The sequence below is a fragment of the Rhopalosiphum maidis genome, chromosome 2, assembly GCF_003676215.2.
Source record: "Rhopalosiphum maidis isolate BTI-1 chromosome 2, ASM367621v3, whole genome shotgun sequence".
Classification (NCBI taxonomy): Eukaryota; Metazoa; Arthropoda; class Insecta; order Hemiptera; family Aphididae; genus Rhopalosiphum; species Rhopalosiphum maidis.
Window position 1 is genome coordinate 69,578,484 of NC_040878.1, and position 20,316 is coordinate 69,598,799.

General features: G+C 25.0%; 1 protein-coding gene across 1 annotated transcript in view; it reads left to right on the plus strand.

Moving 5' to 3' along the window:
- LOC113553172 overlaps window positions 1-20,316 on the plus strand; it is a 59,242-nt gene that overhangs the window by 4,100 nt on the left and 34,826 nt on the right. Inside the window, exon 2 of the mRNA XM_026956353.1 lies at window positions 15,700-16,712. Coding sequence (XP_026812154.1) covers window positions 15,743-16,712 — 970 coding nt within the window. The 5' untranslated portion in view covers window positions 15,700-15,742. The remainder of the gene's footprint in view (window positions 1-15,699; window positions 16,713-20,316) is intronic.

Here is a 20,316-nt window from a genome sequence, read left to right on the forward strand (position 1 = left end):
CTCTCCTATTTGATGTTTTTTTTTAAAAATATATAACCGATAAATATAAAGGTACTTCAATTTAAAAAAACGACGGAGGGGCTAAGGCTTATAGTTTCTATATCAGATATACGTCTTTTTAAAAGCTCTCCAAAGAGGAATTGGAATTATGCCGCCCTGATAAAATATTTTATTTGATGTGGCCTTTTTGAATTAAATAAGAATCAGATTTTTAAACGAGCCTTGCAAGACGAACGAATACCTACAGGATCATAATATGTATGTACAATGTACATAATAAAATATTATGTGGACACGTCGGTATGGGTACTATTGTTGTATGTATTATAATAACAAGTATAAGTAAGTATACCAATATTAGTATACGTGTATTATATCGGTCGAAGTAAAATATCGTACGATGCGATTTTCTAAAACTGATGGCGTTTACAGTTCACTCTAATTAGACAATATGTTTAATTGTAATTCCTTACAACCCATATAGCGAGTGTATTCGAGTTTAACAAAAGTTGTTAACAAGCGTTTGTTTATCGTAAGTTCTTGTGGAGATTTACTGCGACGTATCACTTTGGATGTTGCAATATTAAAGCGGACGTTGACGTCACATTAAGATTTTCTATCAACTTTTATGTAGTATCTCTTGCCACACACTCGTTGAAAGTTATTTATATAACCTCAGGTGACAACACGTTATTACGAATTGATCATAAATACACCTTTGAGGCGTTTTCGCGGATAAATATTTATAGGAGAAACGGAATATTCGATTTACAACAACTCTTCTTGTTATTATTATTATTATTATTTTATATTCATTATTATATTTATTCATAGTTATACAAACTATAATAAAAGTAGTGCTATAGTCAAAAATAAAACAAGTTGAGTATGAAAAAAGTACCAAGACGTAAAATGATGCATAATGTGTAAAATCGAGACAAAATTCCAAGATGTGTGTAACGTAACGAAAAATCGAAGCGAGAACATTTTAATTACTTTTGAGTTTTTAAAAAAAGTGTTAACCAATCTATTTTTTAAGATGGGATTAAGATTTATTTTTCTAACAATTTGCTAAAATTGTCAAAACAAAAATAACGTAATGCTAGTGAAGTCGAATGTAAATGAGAAGAGTAATATTCATTGTCGTGTGGAAAAATATGAGGTAAAATACAATTTATCAGTAGTGGCTTGCAATATATCGTTTGTTCTTAGTTCTTATAGTGTTTTACCCGAACAAAGACCTTTGAGGATAATAATAAAATCTTGTGACACTATTATTGGCAATATAGATGACGTTTCTTGCTGCAGCTAGGTCTCTGTAGTGAAGGTACGTGGATGACGTGAGCTTGTTGTATTATTGATGTGTGGCGTCATTGTGTGGACTTAGTTTCGAAGGTTCAGAAAGCGTATATCATAGGTTATAAGTATTATACAGTACACACACAACACGAATGAATGAATATATATGATATACACTGAGTAAACTTTTTCGTGCGATTCTTTAACGTTCTTAATTTTGTTTGTATTTTGCACCATGTAGCATATAAGTAGATATATTTTTTACTCGTAACCCTCGATTATCAGAGACCAATTGGTTATTCTATAGAAACAGTTGTAATTCGGGTCGTTTTGACTTCTGACAGTTTTAGTATATTTACCTATATATATATATATAATATAATTGATATGTATTGGAAAGCCGTGACAATATTTATTTTTGGATTTTCTGAAACTAAGGAATATTTAACTAATTTTTGTAGACATACATTAACAACTATTTTGTAAAATACTATTGAAATAATGAATAATTAATACGTTGATGGTACAAAATTCTGTATAAAATTTAGAAAACGAATATTCTTTGTTTGTATAGGGTTGCCTTGGTTACGTAAATTAAAAATTTAAGTTTAGACTTTTATTTTTTGTGTGGTCATAACTCATCATAACTATCTAAATTATTGTTAAAAATATGTTTAATTTAAATTTAATAGAGTTTGAGACAAGGTAAATCCACAGGCATTCATTTATCATTAGCAACGTTGTGAAGGACCAATTTATAGATGTATTACAGTTATTGCGTACTTATGTATTTCCGTGATATTTATTTCATTATGTTAAATCTATCTAAATTGTATTATTTTTATTAGTCAGTAATATTATTATTGAATTTTGAATGTTTTGAAAGAAATGGGTTTAAAGAAATTGTAAGTATGTACCTATACAATATGACAATTTTTACAGAAAATGTTTATAAATATACAAATTTAAAGGTTTTATGAAAATAAATATCCACCTAAAAAGTTTGTAGTGCAATATTGTAACTGAAGTATTTGAACAACTATAAGCGTGTCTGGATATAATTGTTATAGTACTGAGCAGTTATAATTATAAGAAACGTGGGTTTATAATTATAAAAAGCAAACATTGTATGGAAGAAAATAATTTAACTTCTACTTACGTTAAACAGACGGTAACGAAACTTACCCTAACTACCGTCATATATAACATGTACCCAAACTAATAAGTCCTTGGGGATTTTTTATGCCGGAATGGAACACGCAGTCCACGTTACTTAATTATAATACTGAATATATCGCTTTACCAGTTTTGTTACTGTACATGGATAGGATAATAATTGTACACAGTTTTTATAATACTCTGATATTGTGTTTGTGTAATATTATTAGTACCAATAATCTTTATGTACTGAATTGTTATATATACCATAATGGTTTATAACTTTATAAGATATGAATGACATTGTAAAGGTAAAAAATTGTAATTCTTACCGGATCTTATCTACTTGATTAAATTATCTTTGTAAAGTTCAGGATTTAGTACTAACCCCTCATAATTGTTGTTATTATATATTATACCCGTTGATTAAATATAAAGTAGGTGCTTGTATATAATTAATTATTGTTATACATTTATACCCAACTGTATTATTTGATAATTTATATAATATAATATATTATATATTAGTCTATATTATACACGCTATACAAATGTATTTCACATATTATTTAAACGCTTCAAAATAATAGTAGGTATTCATCTACTTTATTGTTTATCTCTTAATTTTTATTTTAAAAATCATGCAGTTAATTTGTATATATTTATTAAGTCAAAAGGTTATGGTCATGTAAATTTTGCTACGATAAATATTTTCTAAATAACCACTCATACAATAGTTTAAATGTAACTATATACTATAGAATTTAGTGAAAAATGTAAATGAGGATCTGAATTTGACTGTGTATTATGTTTATTTGTTTTTCAAAACTTATCAAAGTACTTATTAAATTAATAATGTTTATATTTTTGGAGGCTGTGGTTGATGTATGTACTGAAATACACGATTTTATAGTATTTAATTCATCGATCATAATTTATGGACATCAATTATTAGTTTAAACTATAAATATTTTAGCTTTCACATGTATATACATTTTGTTATTACATATTTGCATTTGAAAGTTTTAATATAATAAGAAGAATAATTATATAAAACTGTAATTAATTATCCAAAACTCTAGGTCTAGAGACATGCAATTTCCATAGTTTATTAATTTAAGAATTAATGCAGAATAATTTTTAATAAGTTGAATAAGAAAAAGTTGTCGGGTAAGTTCGGTTATTCGTATCGTAAATTATTCACCTTGGAATTTGGTGCAAAATAGTGGCTTTTGTTATTTATAAAAATTTCAGTTATGATAAATAAGAGAGTTTGAAAAAAATTTTCAAAATAAGAACATCCAATACATTTTTAATTTTAAAACTTGATTGCATTAAATTGTTTTGATTTGAATTGATATAAAATATGTATTAGATTGACATCTCAGAACTAAATGCTTTTATATTAATTGAAAAATAATAGGAAGTAAACAACCTTAAATTAATAAAAATAATTTGGAACTATTTTTAAAATTATACTTAATCTTTACAACATTACATTATTACAGTAAAAATCTAATATAAATCTTGTATTGTAGTTTATATATTATAGGTTAGGCTATGCATTTTAATATATCTACTCCAAGTTTTTTAAAGAACAATAATTGCATCGAGGCACAATTAGTATATATATGTTAAAGGTAGAATACACATACACATTCATATTAATATTAATTAATTAATAGTTTAATTGAACTTATGATATTTTAATGATAATCTTTGATGTGATCAGCTATTTAATGACACTCATGGTTGACTCTTTTATATTGGTTTTTTACTGATTTTTATAGATCATAAAATACTAACTAATGTTTGTATGAAGTGTATCCGTCATTATTATTTTTAACCTATGTTTTGTGTTTATGTATATTGTTTATTATTTATGCAGTATATCATACAATGAATTATTTATAATGGATTTAGTTCTGTGTAGGTACTTAATAGGTAACTGGTAAGTATTTTTATTATTTTCGTGATTCATGAATTAAAAATGAAGAAATCATTGTAAAATAATTTTGTATTTTAATTCTAATACAGTATTATTATTAACTGAATTGGTATTTTTCTTAAGAATATATTTATTTTATGTTTTGTTTTTGTTATTTGATTTTGGTTGGCTCAATATATTGGTTATATCTTAAATATTTGTAAAACAGCAGATATAGTTGTAATTTGATTGTTATACTGTTTTTGAATACGATTATAGCTTATAACTTAATATAATTATTTTCCACAAAGAAATATGCCCTAACAAATAAAAAACATTTCTTAATAACTTCTAAGTAAAATGTTTAATATTTATTAAATTTATTTTAAAATTAAATTATATGAAATTTACTTTTTATTTTTTAACTATGTTATTTTGAGATTATTCGCCATACCATAACGAAATTATAAGCTTGTATTATTATAAGAAATTTATGTTTAAATCTTATTAATAAATATATATATACATTATACATTGCACTAAATTATTTTTTAGCGCTATTATAATATATTTAAAAAAAAGTAATATAACTTATAATGATGTGTTAAATTATATTTTTCATTATTAAGCTAATCAAATATTTTTTAGATTCTGAACGAAGTGAGGAATGTATTGATTTTACAATGATGTATGTTTTTTTTTTTTTTTTATTTTTGTGTCTGTCATCACGTTTTGGAATAGAAATAATGTTTTTATTTTTGACTTCAGTCCCTCTTTGAAAAGTAAAATTCATCTAGTTGGTACTTTGGGGGTCAAAAGTAAACAATTTTCAGTAGTTTTTAAAAGCGTTATGATAAACCCTAAAAAAGTGACAGAAAAATGGAAATTTTTACGCATAATCAGTTTTTGACAAAATTGATTTTTTATTTTGCTGTAACTCAAAAACGAATCATTGAAAATACTTGAAATGATCACCAAATGTTTATATTAGCGTATTAAATTTTCAAAATATTTTGACTTTTTTTAAGCTATTTATAGAAAATTGAAATTTTTGATCTTTCTAAGTTTTTTTTTTTAAAATGACTTTTAAAATTGGCTATCCAAAAAATCTTTAAAATTTAATACAAGGTTTATTATAAGTTATAATATTAGTAGTAAAAAAAAATCAAAAACAATAGTCCCAATTTTTGTTTATAAGTATTTAAAGTTCAAATGTTTACGAAATATGTCAAAATCGCGAAAATTTGCAAGGAATTTTGAAGTTGAAAATTCATAAAACTTTTGTAATTTATATCTAAGGTTAAAAACCCTAATACAAAGTTATCCATAAGTTTTCCTTCAAGTAAATGTAAAAAAAAAATTTTAGCGTCAATATAGAAAACATTTAATGAGCGTATGAAATTTATTTTTTTGCGAAATTTAGTAAAATAACGATATATTACAATTTAAATATAAGTAATAATATATCCTACTAATTATCCTAGACTGACAAATCATCTGCGTTCAGAATCGTTTTTCGTATAAAATGATACCTGTCATTGCATTAAAATTTAACACATCCATTATAGTGACCTACTCTCCATCTCTACTATACAGCAGAGCGATATCCACTTGCCCACCTTTTTTATTATTACTTTTGCATGATGAAAATGTTATTATTGTTATTATTTTTTGTAAAAGTTCATGATTTTTACTTAAATTTATATATTTTGTACTTGCTCAATGTTTATAGAGAAAAATCGTGCGGTGAATTAATTATGTCCTGGCTTATTAACATAAAAAAATATTCATACAATGTCGTGTATACATTTAAACAATATTATATTATATAAAGGGTAAAACTAAGGAAACCATAGTCCTATTTGAGTTGTATACGTTGTATCTGCATGAGTGAATTGTATCACAAGGTTTACATCAATTGTTTTTTATATAGTTATAGGTACTATGCATATTATACAGGGTGATTTACAAATTGTGCTTACTTCAATTTTTCTGAGTTGTTAAATTTTATGTAATAAGAATAATTGCGTACAAAATATAAGTATTTTAAAATAAGGTATATAAATAATAATTCCAATACATTAATTCCATTTTTAATTCAGAAAACCGGGGGAGGGGGTGTAGATTTGCTGTATAAGCCATATATGTATTGTAATGTGTACTATCGTCATCGAGTAGACTATTGTAAATTGTAATGGATGTGTTTAATTTGAATTCAATAATAAATCATTGTATATTTTGACAAATGATTTTGAGTGGAGATAGTCGCCAGGCTATACAAGTATCTATAAAATAATATTTGATTTTGACAAATTTTATTTTTAAATTTTCATAAAAAAATGGTTATGTCTTTATTCTAAATTTTTTAATTGTTGTAAGCAAAATATATAAGTAATGTTCTTGAAAACACATTTATTGTTCTGCTCAGAATTTAATAACGAGGGTGATAATGCTTGGTGAATACTACTACCTTCTATTAAATATTTTTATACATCCTAAATCTTAATTATATATTATAATTTGAGAAATCTTGAAATTTTAGTTACAAAAACTTGAAGTTTCAATATATTATGTTATGTTATTATTTTGTTACTCTAACTATATTATTAAAAATTAGTATTTAATTTTTTTTTTGATAATTTAATAAATTAGGTATAGTTTGAATAATAATAACAAATGTCAAATACTATAAATGGGGTAAGGTAAATACTAAATATGAATAAAGTGAATAGTATTACTTGTAAAAATGTGGTGCCTATTATAATCCAATATTTTTAAACTCATGGTTAAGAACATAACATCATGTACAAAACGTAAATATTGTTTTATTAAAGATTTAGATATCTAAAGTTATAGCAAAGAATTTCGAATTATATAATAACTATCATGTATTATGTTGTTATTGTCGATGAAAGTCGACTCAATTATGTTTTTAATAGAATGAATAATACAGAGTATTAGTATCATCATTATTACATCATTATTTATGTGAATAAAGGTGTGTGAGGGACTGAGGGTGATGCATCATATACGAGTATATAAGGGTGAAAGATTTGTCACATGTTTCTGTTTCAACCGATTCTGAATCTTCGATTCACATGTTTTATTCAAAGACACTATCGTCTTTAAAAGTCTGAAATAAAATAAAAACATTGATTTACAACTTATGTAAACATTTATTTCTTTTATACAACTGATTGCCAAAAAACGCTTGAATGGATTTATCAAAAGATTTAGTTAGGTCCTAAAAATATGTATCAGTAATATTTATATTGAACGACAAGAAACACATAGGGTTAAAACGAATTTGTAAAAAATTTTGAGGTAGGTGCTTTAGATTTTTACTATCAAAATATTTCTTCCTTTAAAACAACAAAAGTACTTATTGATAGTACTGTTCAAAATAATTTTCTCGGTTTTTAATATTTGAAGTTTTGACGAATAAAAGTGTTATTTTAAAAATGTGTAAAAATAATTTAGTAGTTTTTACGTTATAAGAAATATATTATTCTATATTTTTGTTTCGCCTGCTGTTTTGTTGTAATTTTTGTTTTAATAGTTGATAATTTACCATTGGTAATTTATTTTTAGGCATTCATAATGTTAGACTTAATTAAGATATATTATTTTATTATTTGCCTCTAATATATTTTTTATTGTTATTAAATGAATTTGATATCGTTGAATTGTTTTCATAATACACTCAAATTTAATGTATTTACATGATTCATTAGTTTTTATTGGGTAATACATAATTGATTTACTATTTTAGTAACACACACCATGCGATGTTGAAGTTACTCGACTGGATGCTGTCTCTTTCAACTTGTTAGTTTTAGTACTAATTTCTGTTATGTTTGGTGTGTTTTTGTGCAGAACAATTTCATCCTTTATTGTATGTGCCCGTCCACGACACTTGTACATATTGTATTTGATGGATTTCCAATAAGTTTTTGTTCATTTTTCGTATAGACCCTTTTCAAAAATCGAGAAACTGTTCGATTATATCAATTTGTTAGTTTTGCTCGTGTATACCGGATATAGGTTTTAGGATAATGTTTATTATCTTTATAGGTACAACTGTTTGATAAAACCTATAAGAATAAATATAGATCAAAGTTAATTTTTCCATATACAGGGTGCAGATTTAAACTATATAAACGTATACAGTGTGTAATTAAAATAAATTGTTTTATACCATTGTTTTTTGTTATATCCTTTTTTTGACGGGGAAATTCCAAACAAGGAAAATTACTGGACTGGGAAACGGTAACGGGAAAATGTCTGACAGGGAAATATATTAAGGGGATCTGTCCATGAATCTAGTAGTTTTATTATCAAATCTTAAAAAACATTGTAATGAGATTATCTAGTAATAAGGTTTGAATTAGAGTATAGAGTTATGTATAATATAAGAGTCCATATGTTTTACGTAATCCGTGATCACTTAAGACCTTATTTATTTGTATTTCATGGACAAATATTAAAATTAAATTGAACGAGGAAAAACATAATCCATTTAAAGTAAAAATTGATTGTTGTAACTTAATCATGTCCTATACTTATATTATTAAATCCTTAAGTATTCAAAACATAATACGTTGATGTTATGTGAAGGAGTGTATTGTTTAGGATGACCTATTACAAATGAACGAAGAAGCAATTTTTGAATATGAGGATGAAGATTTAGGAATAAGAATATGTCATAAAACAAAATAATAACGAAATTAACAAAAACTATGCAATATCCCAAACTATGTTGAAATTAATTAATTATATGATATTGTTTAATTAACATAAGTAATTATGTATATTTAAATGTCCTACGTGTCATGAAAATGTGTATTTTTCGACAAACTATTACATGGAAAATGAGAATACAAGCTAAATAGTTCAGACCTTTGAAATCATATTTTTAAATAATGAATACAGCGGTTTGAAAAAATATTAGAATAAACCAAAATTAAATTATTAAATAATAATAATTTTATAATTTCATATGACTACTGAAAATATTATTGTTGGCTACTAAATGTGAAATAATCGTATATATTTGTTTAATAATATGATTAATATTTATGAGAATGAAAATGTTAATTTATATTTCTAAAAAGAGTAAAACAATATTGAATATTGTATGATTGTTAAATATACTGTCAAAAACATTTGATAATTTCAATTAAAAAGTCCGTCGTTTATTTATTAAAACAGGCGTGAGATATACATATATAAAATGAGGCGTCTAAACCCGTATTAAAAGAATCATTAAATAATTGAATATTCATTTTTTATTGGTAATAACTTATGCTAATATATGACTATTAGTTATATATATTTTTTCAAATTTTGTGTAAATATTGATTTTCTCCATTTAGTGATAGCTGTTATAATTTGATTTAATTGTATATTTTGTTTTCTCTATAATTGCTGACATTTGTTTAACATACTGTTTTTATTTATTTTTCATTTAATAGTTAGATGATAGATAGAATGTTTTCTATTGTTTGTTGTTTTTGCTATTTAATTGCCTTTATTACTTATGTGTTCAGGTATCTATATATATAATACTATTTGTTTGCTTAGTTTCGATATCGCTACTATTAATATTTCGATTTTTCATTTTTGTTGTAATATCATGATATAAAATTATTGAGAGTATCTACCTTGTGTGTTTCTGAGTATTATATTATATTTTGTATGTTTCTTATCAATTATGGTTTGCATCGCACACGTAAATATTAGTTATCGGGAAGTTTGTACAGCAGTATTTTATTGGTGAATACTATTGAGAAACCTTCTTGATCGATTTTAGAAGTATAGACCTGTATAGACTTCGCGGGGATTTTTATAGTTTTTTAGCATATATTATACTCTAAAAGTAATTTTTGTATATTATGTTCAAAAATATCAATTTTTTTATTAAGGCACATAGGTTTATGTCATTTAAACAAGTCCATTGTACTTAGGAAATTTATTTTGTGATCATTATATGAGGTAGATCTATTGAACTTTTATCTATCAGTTGTTTTAGCTATTTTTTTTTTTGGGGGGGGGGAGAAGGTAAGTTTTATTATTGGTTTTAAGCAATGTCGGAAAATGGTTTATGAATAGGCGTATAGCGAAAGAAATATATAACCTTTTTATTTATAGTATCGTTTTCCAGCTTGAACAATATTATTTTCACATTATTGATTAAATAAAAACCATAACATCTACTTAAAATGTTGTTGTAAAAATTATGACTAAGGTTAAATTTTAAGTTGTCAAGATTCAACATAAAAAGTTTTGAATATAAGTATAACATATAAAATTGCTTTCATCGTAAACATAATATATTCAGTGGCATTACGGTGGGGAGGGCTGAGGGTTTCAATTTCCCCCAGGGATTGATGATTTAGCAAATAAGAACAAAAAGCTTGATTTCATTTTATAAATTTACTATATAAATATATAATGTGATAAACTTTTCACCCCCTCAAAAAAAAAAAAACAAGTTGTAAATACGCCACTGAATGTATTTACTTTAAATATTCTATTTATATATTGTTGAAATACTTATATTTTAGCTAATTAGCTCACAACTGGATTTCAAAAATAAATTTAATTAAACAGAGTATTCGATTTATGTACACAAATTACTATTAGACAATTTTATTTATAATGTAGTTAAGATAAAACTTAATATGAAAGAAAATTTAAATATTTCTACATTTATTATATAAATGTAATACCATAATGGTATTCAGATATTACGTTTATTTAGTTTATTTTATGTATTTTTTCAATATATCGTTAAATTTTGCTAAAACTCTTCGTAAAGATACAAATAATGTTATTACTTTTAAAGTTTTAAGTCTAATAACTGGTAAATTTACTTAAATATTAAAACTAATATGACAAAATTGGAACTGCTGAACACAGATATTACAAGTAGTACGTTTGAAAGACGGAGATAACAAACACGATTGTACTTTTAATTGTCCACTCTTACTACATAGATCTAAATAAATAGAAATATAAGGTTATTATAGCAATGATCGTTGGTCATTCGTAGCTAAAATGTTAATGTACCAATCATAATACTGAACATTTCCATAGTTGCTCTCTAAACACCTATCAAAAAACAAAATAGTTGTATGACAGGAAATCAATGTAGGAAATGGTGTTAAATCAACATTGGCGTTAACACGAGACGAGGTACAAAGCGGGGTCAAATTTAACATTAGTGGTGGCCGCGTATTGTCGTTTTAATTAACGTTTCGACGTGATTTTCTTATGGCCGTCATAACCGTCATCGTCATACAGGGGCGTCGCTGCCTCTCTGTATTTAATTTAGATGCGTGTGCTTAGTGTATGACACGACTATGAATACATGCCATTACTGTCTGTAATAGAAACAAGAATAAGAAAGCGACGAAGGAGGTATGTGGAGTTAGATATGGTGATGTGGGTGGATAAATGCAAAGGAAATAAAATATAAATTTAGATAATCTAAGATAAATGGTTGATTAATGAAGGAATACCAAGAAAGTCACATAAAATATCAGTTATAATTAACCATATAATTTTCTAACATTGATGTATGTAATACACGTATCTGCTAAGGTATTGGATTATGTAGTTTTTTAAGAGATATTTTTTGAAAACGAAACAGCCAACATGCAGTTTTTTTCAATATTTACCTTTTTAATAAACATAGAAATTGTTACACTATTTTAGGTGTAATCAATACTATTTTTTTTAAAATTTCAAGTGATATTTTTAAAAAAATGTTAAGAATATCATTTTTTTTTTAATATGTCAATTTAACCTTGAATATTTTTATGATCCAGTGCCTGTAACTGTTATTCAATAATGTAGTATACCGAATGGCATTGCAATTTGTTTAACAGCAGGGAAGTGACACTATAAAATGTAAAATTAATGAAACAAAATGTTGGACTTTTGACCTCTTTATAAACATAAATAAAATTAATAACAGTGTATTTATATATTCAATGTTTTTAACTGATTAATTTATGTGCTTTTCGTTTTAGAATCAGTTGTGTATTGCATAAATAGGTAACTTAAATTTGTAATTATGTGTTTTATAATTTGAATAATTCTAATCGGTGTATACTTCATTCAATAAACGTATCATATAATTATCAATAAAAATTTTCAGTAGGTATTTTTTAATTATCATTTTTTAAATATTTTACTTGAATTTATTTTTGGGGTGTAGTATGACAGGTTTTTTTAGTTATGATTATAACTAGAGCTTTAACGTTAGAAGATGTACATTTTAACAAATAACTGAATAAATAAACCATAATATTTCATATGTTAAATTTATTTTGTTCTGTAATATTTCTAATAAAATAATGTTGTCTAGTGTTCTATTGTTATTAAATTATTTCATTTTAATAATATTAGTGTTTTTATATAAATGTACTTTGAACTTGAAAATAGAACAAAATTTAAATACTTATAATTTATATTTTTAATATAATTACACTTATGTACTAAATGTCTTTATAATAATTATTGAAATTTAAATTGAAAAATTTAATTTTCTTTACGAGATTATAACTATAATATTTAAATTTTGATCACATAATTTTTTTTTCATCTAAATAATAATATTGAGTTCCTGACTGAAAACAGTGTAACGTTTGCAGTAAAAGATTTTTTGAGTGACTTTATAAAATATCTTATATCTATACTTTGACAATTAAATGTAAAACATATTTAAATAAATAAAATAATTATTAAAAAAATTATTTTTAATGCTATTTATGCATTTTAAATTTTAAAACTAACGTACAGTAATCTAAAACTAAATTATTTTTGCCAAAAAAAAAAAAAAAAATAATAATAAGTCATTCTAAGTTCATCAATTGCACCATTCTTCATACGGAGTGTTGCGTATTATTATATAAATACAGCTAGTGCTCTTTAATACTATTATATATATTATGTTATACAATATACATAAATATTTTTTATTTAAAAAATTTATTTTAAGTTTTTTAAATACTATATTAAAGGTCACAATTATCATGTAACTTTAATTTTGACAACATATATATTAATCAGTTGTCAGTCTTTGAAAATACAGTAAGCGTTATATGGGACTAGAACAGTGAGCCGACGATAAAGATATTATATTATGTACGTATATCCAACATTTTCAAATAATAATAATACCGATATTTATCAAAGAAATTATTTGAGATAAGATATCGAACTAGTATTATACATTTGTGTTAAGTTCTAATGTTATTTTGAATCAGTGATGTTTGTGCTGTCGTATTTTATTGTATAATAATGTAGTTTTTTTTTGTTGAACAGCAAACTTTTTATAAATGGCTATGTCATGATCAAAAATAAGAAATTATTAAATAATATTATTGATGAAAAATTTAATAAAACTACCATAGATTTTCTAAAAAGTAAAGCTTATAATATAAAGCTATAAATTAAATTTTTTTTTTTTTAGTATTATTAAAACGAATATTTTTTAGACGATTATATTAATAATATAAAATATGAATAATATATTGTAATTTAGTAATACATTTTTGATTTTTAAACATATAAATTAGAATTTTAGAGACATTGTCGGCCTGATATCCTGTCGGCCTATTAGTTGTCGGCTCAACATCGTGATTCCCGTTGAATATAATACTTATTTTGTATGAGTCGTGTGGATCTGTGAATGTGAGATAGGTATGAAAATACTATTCGAGTGGTACAAATCTGAGAGATGGAAACTCCCTTAATTCATTGGTTTTGATTCATAAATTAGGACAGTATTGTTTTAATATAATATATTTTTATAAGTTATAAAATTCAATCTGTAATAGCATTGAAATATTAAGTGCCTTTGTCGTTAGTATCACATTTATTAAGCTTTTGATTGAACCTTATATTATATTTGTACTAATATGTATATAAGTGTGATATAGCTACATACAATTTTGTAAATTATAATATGGTTTATAATTGTACGCCATGAATAATTTGTTAAATTATATGACCTTTATACTATTTATCAAACTATTAAAGATTTCATTATAGTACACTCATCCATAAAAAATAATAAGAGTTTCAAAATCCATAATTAAATAAAATATATTGCTGGCTTAAACATCGAAGTGCTCAACTGCGGTTATTATCCCCTTTGAAATAAATATTTAAAAAGGCTTATAACCACAGGTATAGCATGAATAGTAAACAAAATTTAGCTTTATGCGTAAAAATAATCCTAATATCAAAATCAATACAAATATAAGTAATAACATTTACAGATACCTAAAATCCGAGAATTATTTATTTAAATTTTAAATTCATTATAAATTTATAAATTTTCAGATTGTTGTTTTTTATGTGAAAATTATTGAAGAGTATAAACCACTAATTTCTGTTTGTGACAGGCATTGATACGATTATCACTTATTCGAGTAAACTAACACCTTTCACATATTTATTATTTGAGTGGTTTATAATTAAATTTCAGTTTGACTCAATATTGTATACGGCCAATAGTATTTTAATACAGATATTTTTTCGATTTAAAATTTTGATTAATAACTCAAACTAGTTGATTTTTTTTTCAAAGTTTCATATTAAGGTGACAAATACTAAACTTTGAAAATAAACTTTAAAAAAAACTCATACAATAGAAATATATTAGTTGTATATATATATATATATGGTTATAAATAATGTTAAACAATTTATAAAACTTTAAACTTGATAGTTTAATAATCCAGATAATTTAAGTTTCTATTATTTTAGATCCTGAGAAAAATCAAGAGTATACGTTTAAAAATGAATTATTTGTTCTACAGAAACTTTTTGAGTTATAAAAAAGTATGTTTGGTGATCCTTACACTAAGGATACTCTAATGAGAAAATAAAAATAAGTCTCACGTTAGACTAAGTATAATTTTCAATCGATTAAAGGTATGGTAACACAAGAGTTATAGCAATTGGTTTTCTACATAATGTTTAATATTGTTTTTTATATATAAAAATTTGAGAATTAGTTTTTTAAATAAAGATTAAGTGCGTAATGTATGTTAATTTTAGTGATAAGTTTTTACATTTAATTTATTATCAAATGAACAAATTAATATAATTTATAAAAAAATTGTTTTGAGAACAATGTAATTTAATATTAGTTGTTCAAGGATAAGTTTTTGGCGTTTTTTTTATGTTATAATTAAAATCATAAGTAATCACTTAACCTAGAACTTAAAACAAATTTTCTCATTTATTTTTGTACCATGATAAAATACTAATCTTAATCCGTTTTTGTTTGATATTAGGTCACATATCGTGCAGTTTATTGTGAACGGCGTAGATGCCATAATGCTTCAGAGATCTCCATCATCAAGGAAGCGGCGTGCCGCCAACAATGATTCACGTCGAACCAGTGTGGCGTTTAATCTGGAAAGTCAGTCATCGAGACTCACAGAAGGGGGAAGGCAACAGACCCAGCAGTCACCACAGCATAGTGGACAACATAGAAGAGCTAGTATAGCAGCTACGTCACCATCCGATGGATTCGAAATGCGACAAAGAACTAGAGTATCACCGGAGGAGGAGTTCTTTGAATATACACATAAACGAAGTCCCAGACCAAGTTTTGTTTCTGAATCTAAAGTACAATATATTGATAAGAGTCCTAGAAATAGTTTGGTTCCAGATATGTCAAGAAGTCCGCGAACAAGTTTGGTACCATCAGATCATCGAAAGCCCCCACGATTATTACCAGACGAACAACAAGACTCATATACACGGTCTAGTCCTTCAAGACTTGAAGTTGATATTAATCGGAGTCCTAGGCATAGTCTTACATGTGAACATCCAGATCCAAGAAGCCCGAGAAGTCCGAGAGGTAGTATGGTGCCAGAGGATGATTATTCAGAATTACGGTCTGGACTGCGATTAGACGTGGAGAGTTTCAACCGAAGCCCAAGATCAAGTACTGCCGGTTTAGATCCGTCTAGAAGTCCAAAAAACAGTTTGGTACCAGACCCAAGTCGATCACCTAGAGGAAGCATTGCTTATGATTTGAATCGAAGTCCTAGGGGTAGTTTGGCAGTAACACCTGATACCAATCGGAGTCCTAGAGGTAGCTTGATACCAGATCCCGGAAAAAGTCCCCGAGGTAGTGTAGTATCAGAAGGTGCGTATAATATGAGTCGGTCAGCTAGAAGCAGTATACCGATGGCCGAATCAGCGTCTTTGGGAAGAACGCCAAGAGGAAGCATAGGCTCAGTGTCGTGCGTTCATTTTGATCCACAGTTAAAATCAACCAGGAATTCAACTGAACCGGGTAAGTTATAAAAATACGATTTTTTTAAATCTAATAAAGATCATCATTGGGCATTAGGAAATTGAGTAACTAAACTAATATTTAAGTAGATATTTTAATTGGAATACTATAATAATACTATATCTAGTGTCCATCACAGACGATATGTATGACGCTCGTAATTTTTTTTTTGTTATATATTATAGAAATGGGGATGTCTTGATGTCTATAATTAATATTTTACTGTTAGGTTGAAGGTTATTAATAATACCTTAAACATTTTTCTCTTTCAACTCAAATATTTCATTTGAAATTTGAAAATAAAAAAGATTATTGTTGTAATATTTTCCAAGAAATATAGTAATGATAAAAATAAATAAATTTTGTATAAAAAAATAATTCACAGATATTTTTAAAGAAAAATGTATTGTAGTTCAAGCTTTTAATTTCATTCAGATTAAATAGAATATTGGTGAAATATTCTTAATTTTATTTTATTTTTCATAAGCTTTTAGGGTAAGACTCCCGCTTTATACTTATCGACTACCAGAACCTTGATAACTCATAAATACACCTTTAGTTGTCACGGACATTTTGACACATGGCTTCTGTCCAATTTAATAATTCAATATTTTCATTTTCAATGACTTAATAAATAATATATTTTATTACTGAACTACTTCTTTTGTGTGATTTTTATTACAAATACAATCTATTTTGAAGTCATTTGACATTCAGGAGTCCAAATGCCACAATGTTACAAACAACATATGCTAAGTTAATTGTACGATATGAATAAACGTTAACGATTAAATAATGAATTACATATAGCTAGGTACTTAAGTTTTTAAAATCAGTACAAGAAATTTATTATGTTAAAAAATTAAGCGGTTTTTTTCATTTTAATTTTGCCTTGAAAAAATCAATTTAATAATGAATTGATAAATTCTTGTTATTTTAAATAAAAAAAATATTTTTTTTATTATTTTTTTAAATTAAATTTGTAATATTAGATGAAAGATGTACAAAAATGTTGAAAATATATTGTAAGGATAGTTTTAAAGTATGTTTAAGGTATACTTAGGTATATTAAGGTTTTTATTAAAGAAATAAAAATTAGAAAATGTTAGAACAGTTTTAAATGTTTAATACCATACGAAATCTACTTAATATAGCTACATAGAAAAATATATTCAATTATTGCAATTTAGCAATTAAAATATAATAATAAACTGAAACAATGAGTATTTTATGTCAATTGTACTAATCTATATTATAAAGAATATATATTTTAAATACATTGACAAGAACCAATGAATAAAATAAATATAGACAATAAAATAAACATTAAGCATACACTTTAAAATAGGTAATATTTATAATGAAATGAGCATGGTTCTTTGTTCGATTTAGTTAAACAAAAAAAACATTTAAAATAGAATTGTGGTATATTTTGTGCACTTATAATAGCTGATAGGTAGTTTTGTATTGATATTATGGTCATTTCATGGTTGAACGATTTACCGGAGTGGTAGGCACGTGTGTATTCATATAGAAGTCCTTACCGCAATGACATCCGTTCACGTGGCTTCATATTTGAATTTTATATGCATCGACTTGTTTTTGTTAGGGGAGCTTATAAGGAATTTTTTATTAGATAATAAGCCCCTTTAAAATGAAATTAAAAGGAAACCGGAAGTGAATAATGGTAAAATACAATGAAAATGCGTTATAGCCATGCTTTAATCAGTTATTCATAGGGAATAATTTTCAACGGTTTATCTCTGAGCACGTGTGATATACATATATTACTTTAGATTACATCACATGAATGGGTAATGTTTTTTTTTACGAGAGATTAAATACATTATCCACCACAAAACTGTAAGATTTTAAACTTTACTAGACTAAAATAAATTCATCAGAATTGTTGCTAGTAAGTTTTAAAATAAATAATTTCTACGACAGGATTGTTATGCTTGATAAGGCAGAGTGAAGAGGTTTTTCGCTTCCACTAGATATTTTCAAATGTATTGATTTTATCTGGCAATAATAAGACGTTTAGATTATTTGAAAAAAATACTGTTATAATATTTTTTTTCTTTTTATAAACCTTATTCGTAACGCTATATTAAAAGATACAGATAAATTACGTAACTCTGTTAAAACTAATAAATTATTATTTAAGATAAAAAGATGGTAAGGAAATTCAAAACCTAAAATATAAATATTACATACACTTAAAGAGTATTTTTATTTATTTATTTTTTATATTATTTTAAGTCGTCATTTTTTAAATTATTTGCTAACTGTATAATTCCTAATATTTAAATTGTACATATGATTTTCATTTTACCACATTTTCTTTTATTAAATTATTTGTAAATTTGATTAGTTTTCTGTTCAACGTTTTTGTTGGTGTTAGTATTTTCTAGAATGTTTTCATGGCATCAGTGGCAATTGAGTATGATGCACTTTATTGTTGTATAAGTTCCTCAAGTTAGGTATGTGGCATTAAAATTATATACAATTTAATAATATTATTTCTTAGTAGGTGCTTAATAAAAAAAATAAAAATAAATTTTTATATTCATGTTGGGTAGATTGTTGCTTTTAGGTTATGTTCACAAAGGCATGTTAGTAAACTAAACTCAAACGTGATAGTTAATGAATTTTAAAAATATATTATACTATATTTAAAAAGTTATGAAGCTTATATAGTTCATTAAAAGGAAGTATAAATAGATACTTATTCAATTTAAGTTGAAGTTTCCATACATATGATTATAATGTTATTTTTGCAAGAAAGTTGTGATAAAAATGTACAATTTAGGCCATTTAGAAAAAATCGATTGTTAAGTTAGAAAGGTAAAAGTATTCTTGTTTATGAATAATAAATATTTTTTTTTTATAAAATAATTCAACTTTTTGTATTTAATTTCAAAGTAAAACTAATTTATAACTAAATAATATAAGAAATGGATAATTAGACGTTTTTGTGCTTTTAAAATATTAATATTTGTTATATATAAAAATATAATCAATACTACCTATTACGTTGAATAAACAATTTTTTTAAAGGTGATTTTATTACTAAAAAAAAAGTTCTAGGCGACTAAAACCATATTGAAAGTACAATTCCGAATGTTATGAATAAATAAAATTTGAAAAAATATAACTATTATTATTTTTATTTTATTTATTTAAATAAAAATCATACATTTTACAGTGAATTTATTATATATTTTGGCTTTTCCAGAATTTAGATTAAATAAGATCGAATTAACGATAAATAATGATGTGCAAGAATTTTCTAGATTTGAACACATTAATAAGGTCGTTATAAAATTTGTACTAAAAAATCAAAAGTAGAAAATATTAATACTTATAACACTTGACTACTACGGTTTTTATAAAATAAGTTTATTGAGTGGTACTAGATACGTATTATACTAGGCTATGTGTAGTTTGACTGAAATAAATAAAACTAGGTAGTACTTGAAAAACTTTGATAATGTATTCAGTGAATATGAACTTTAATATTGAAACTTGAAATTCAACTGTAGTTAATGTATAAAAGAAGTAAATCTTCTCAAAGTTTAAAGTTGAAGTGAATAAAAACATA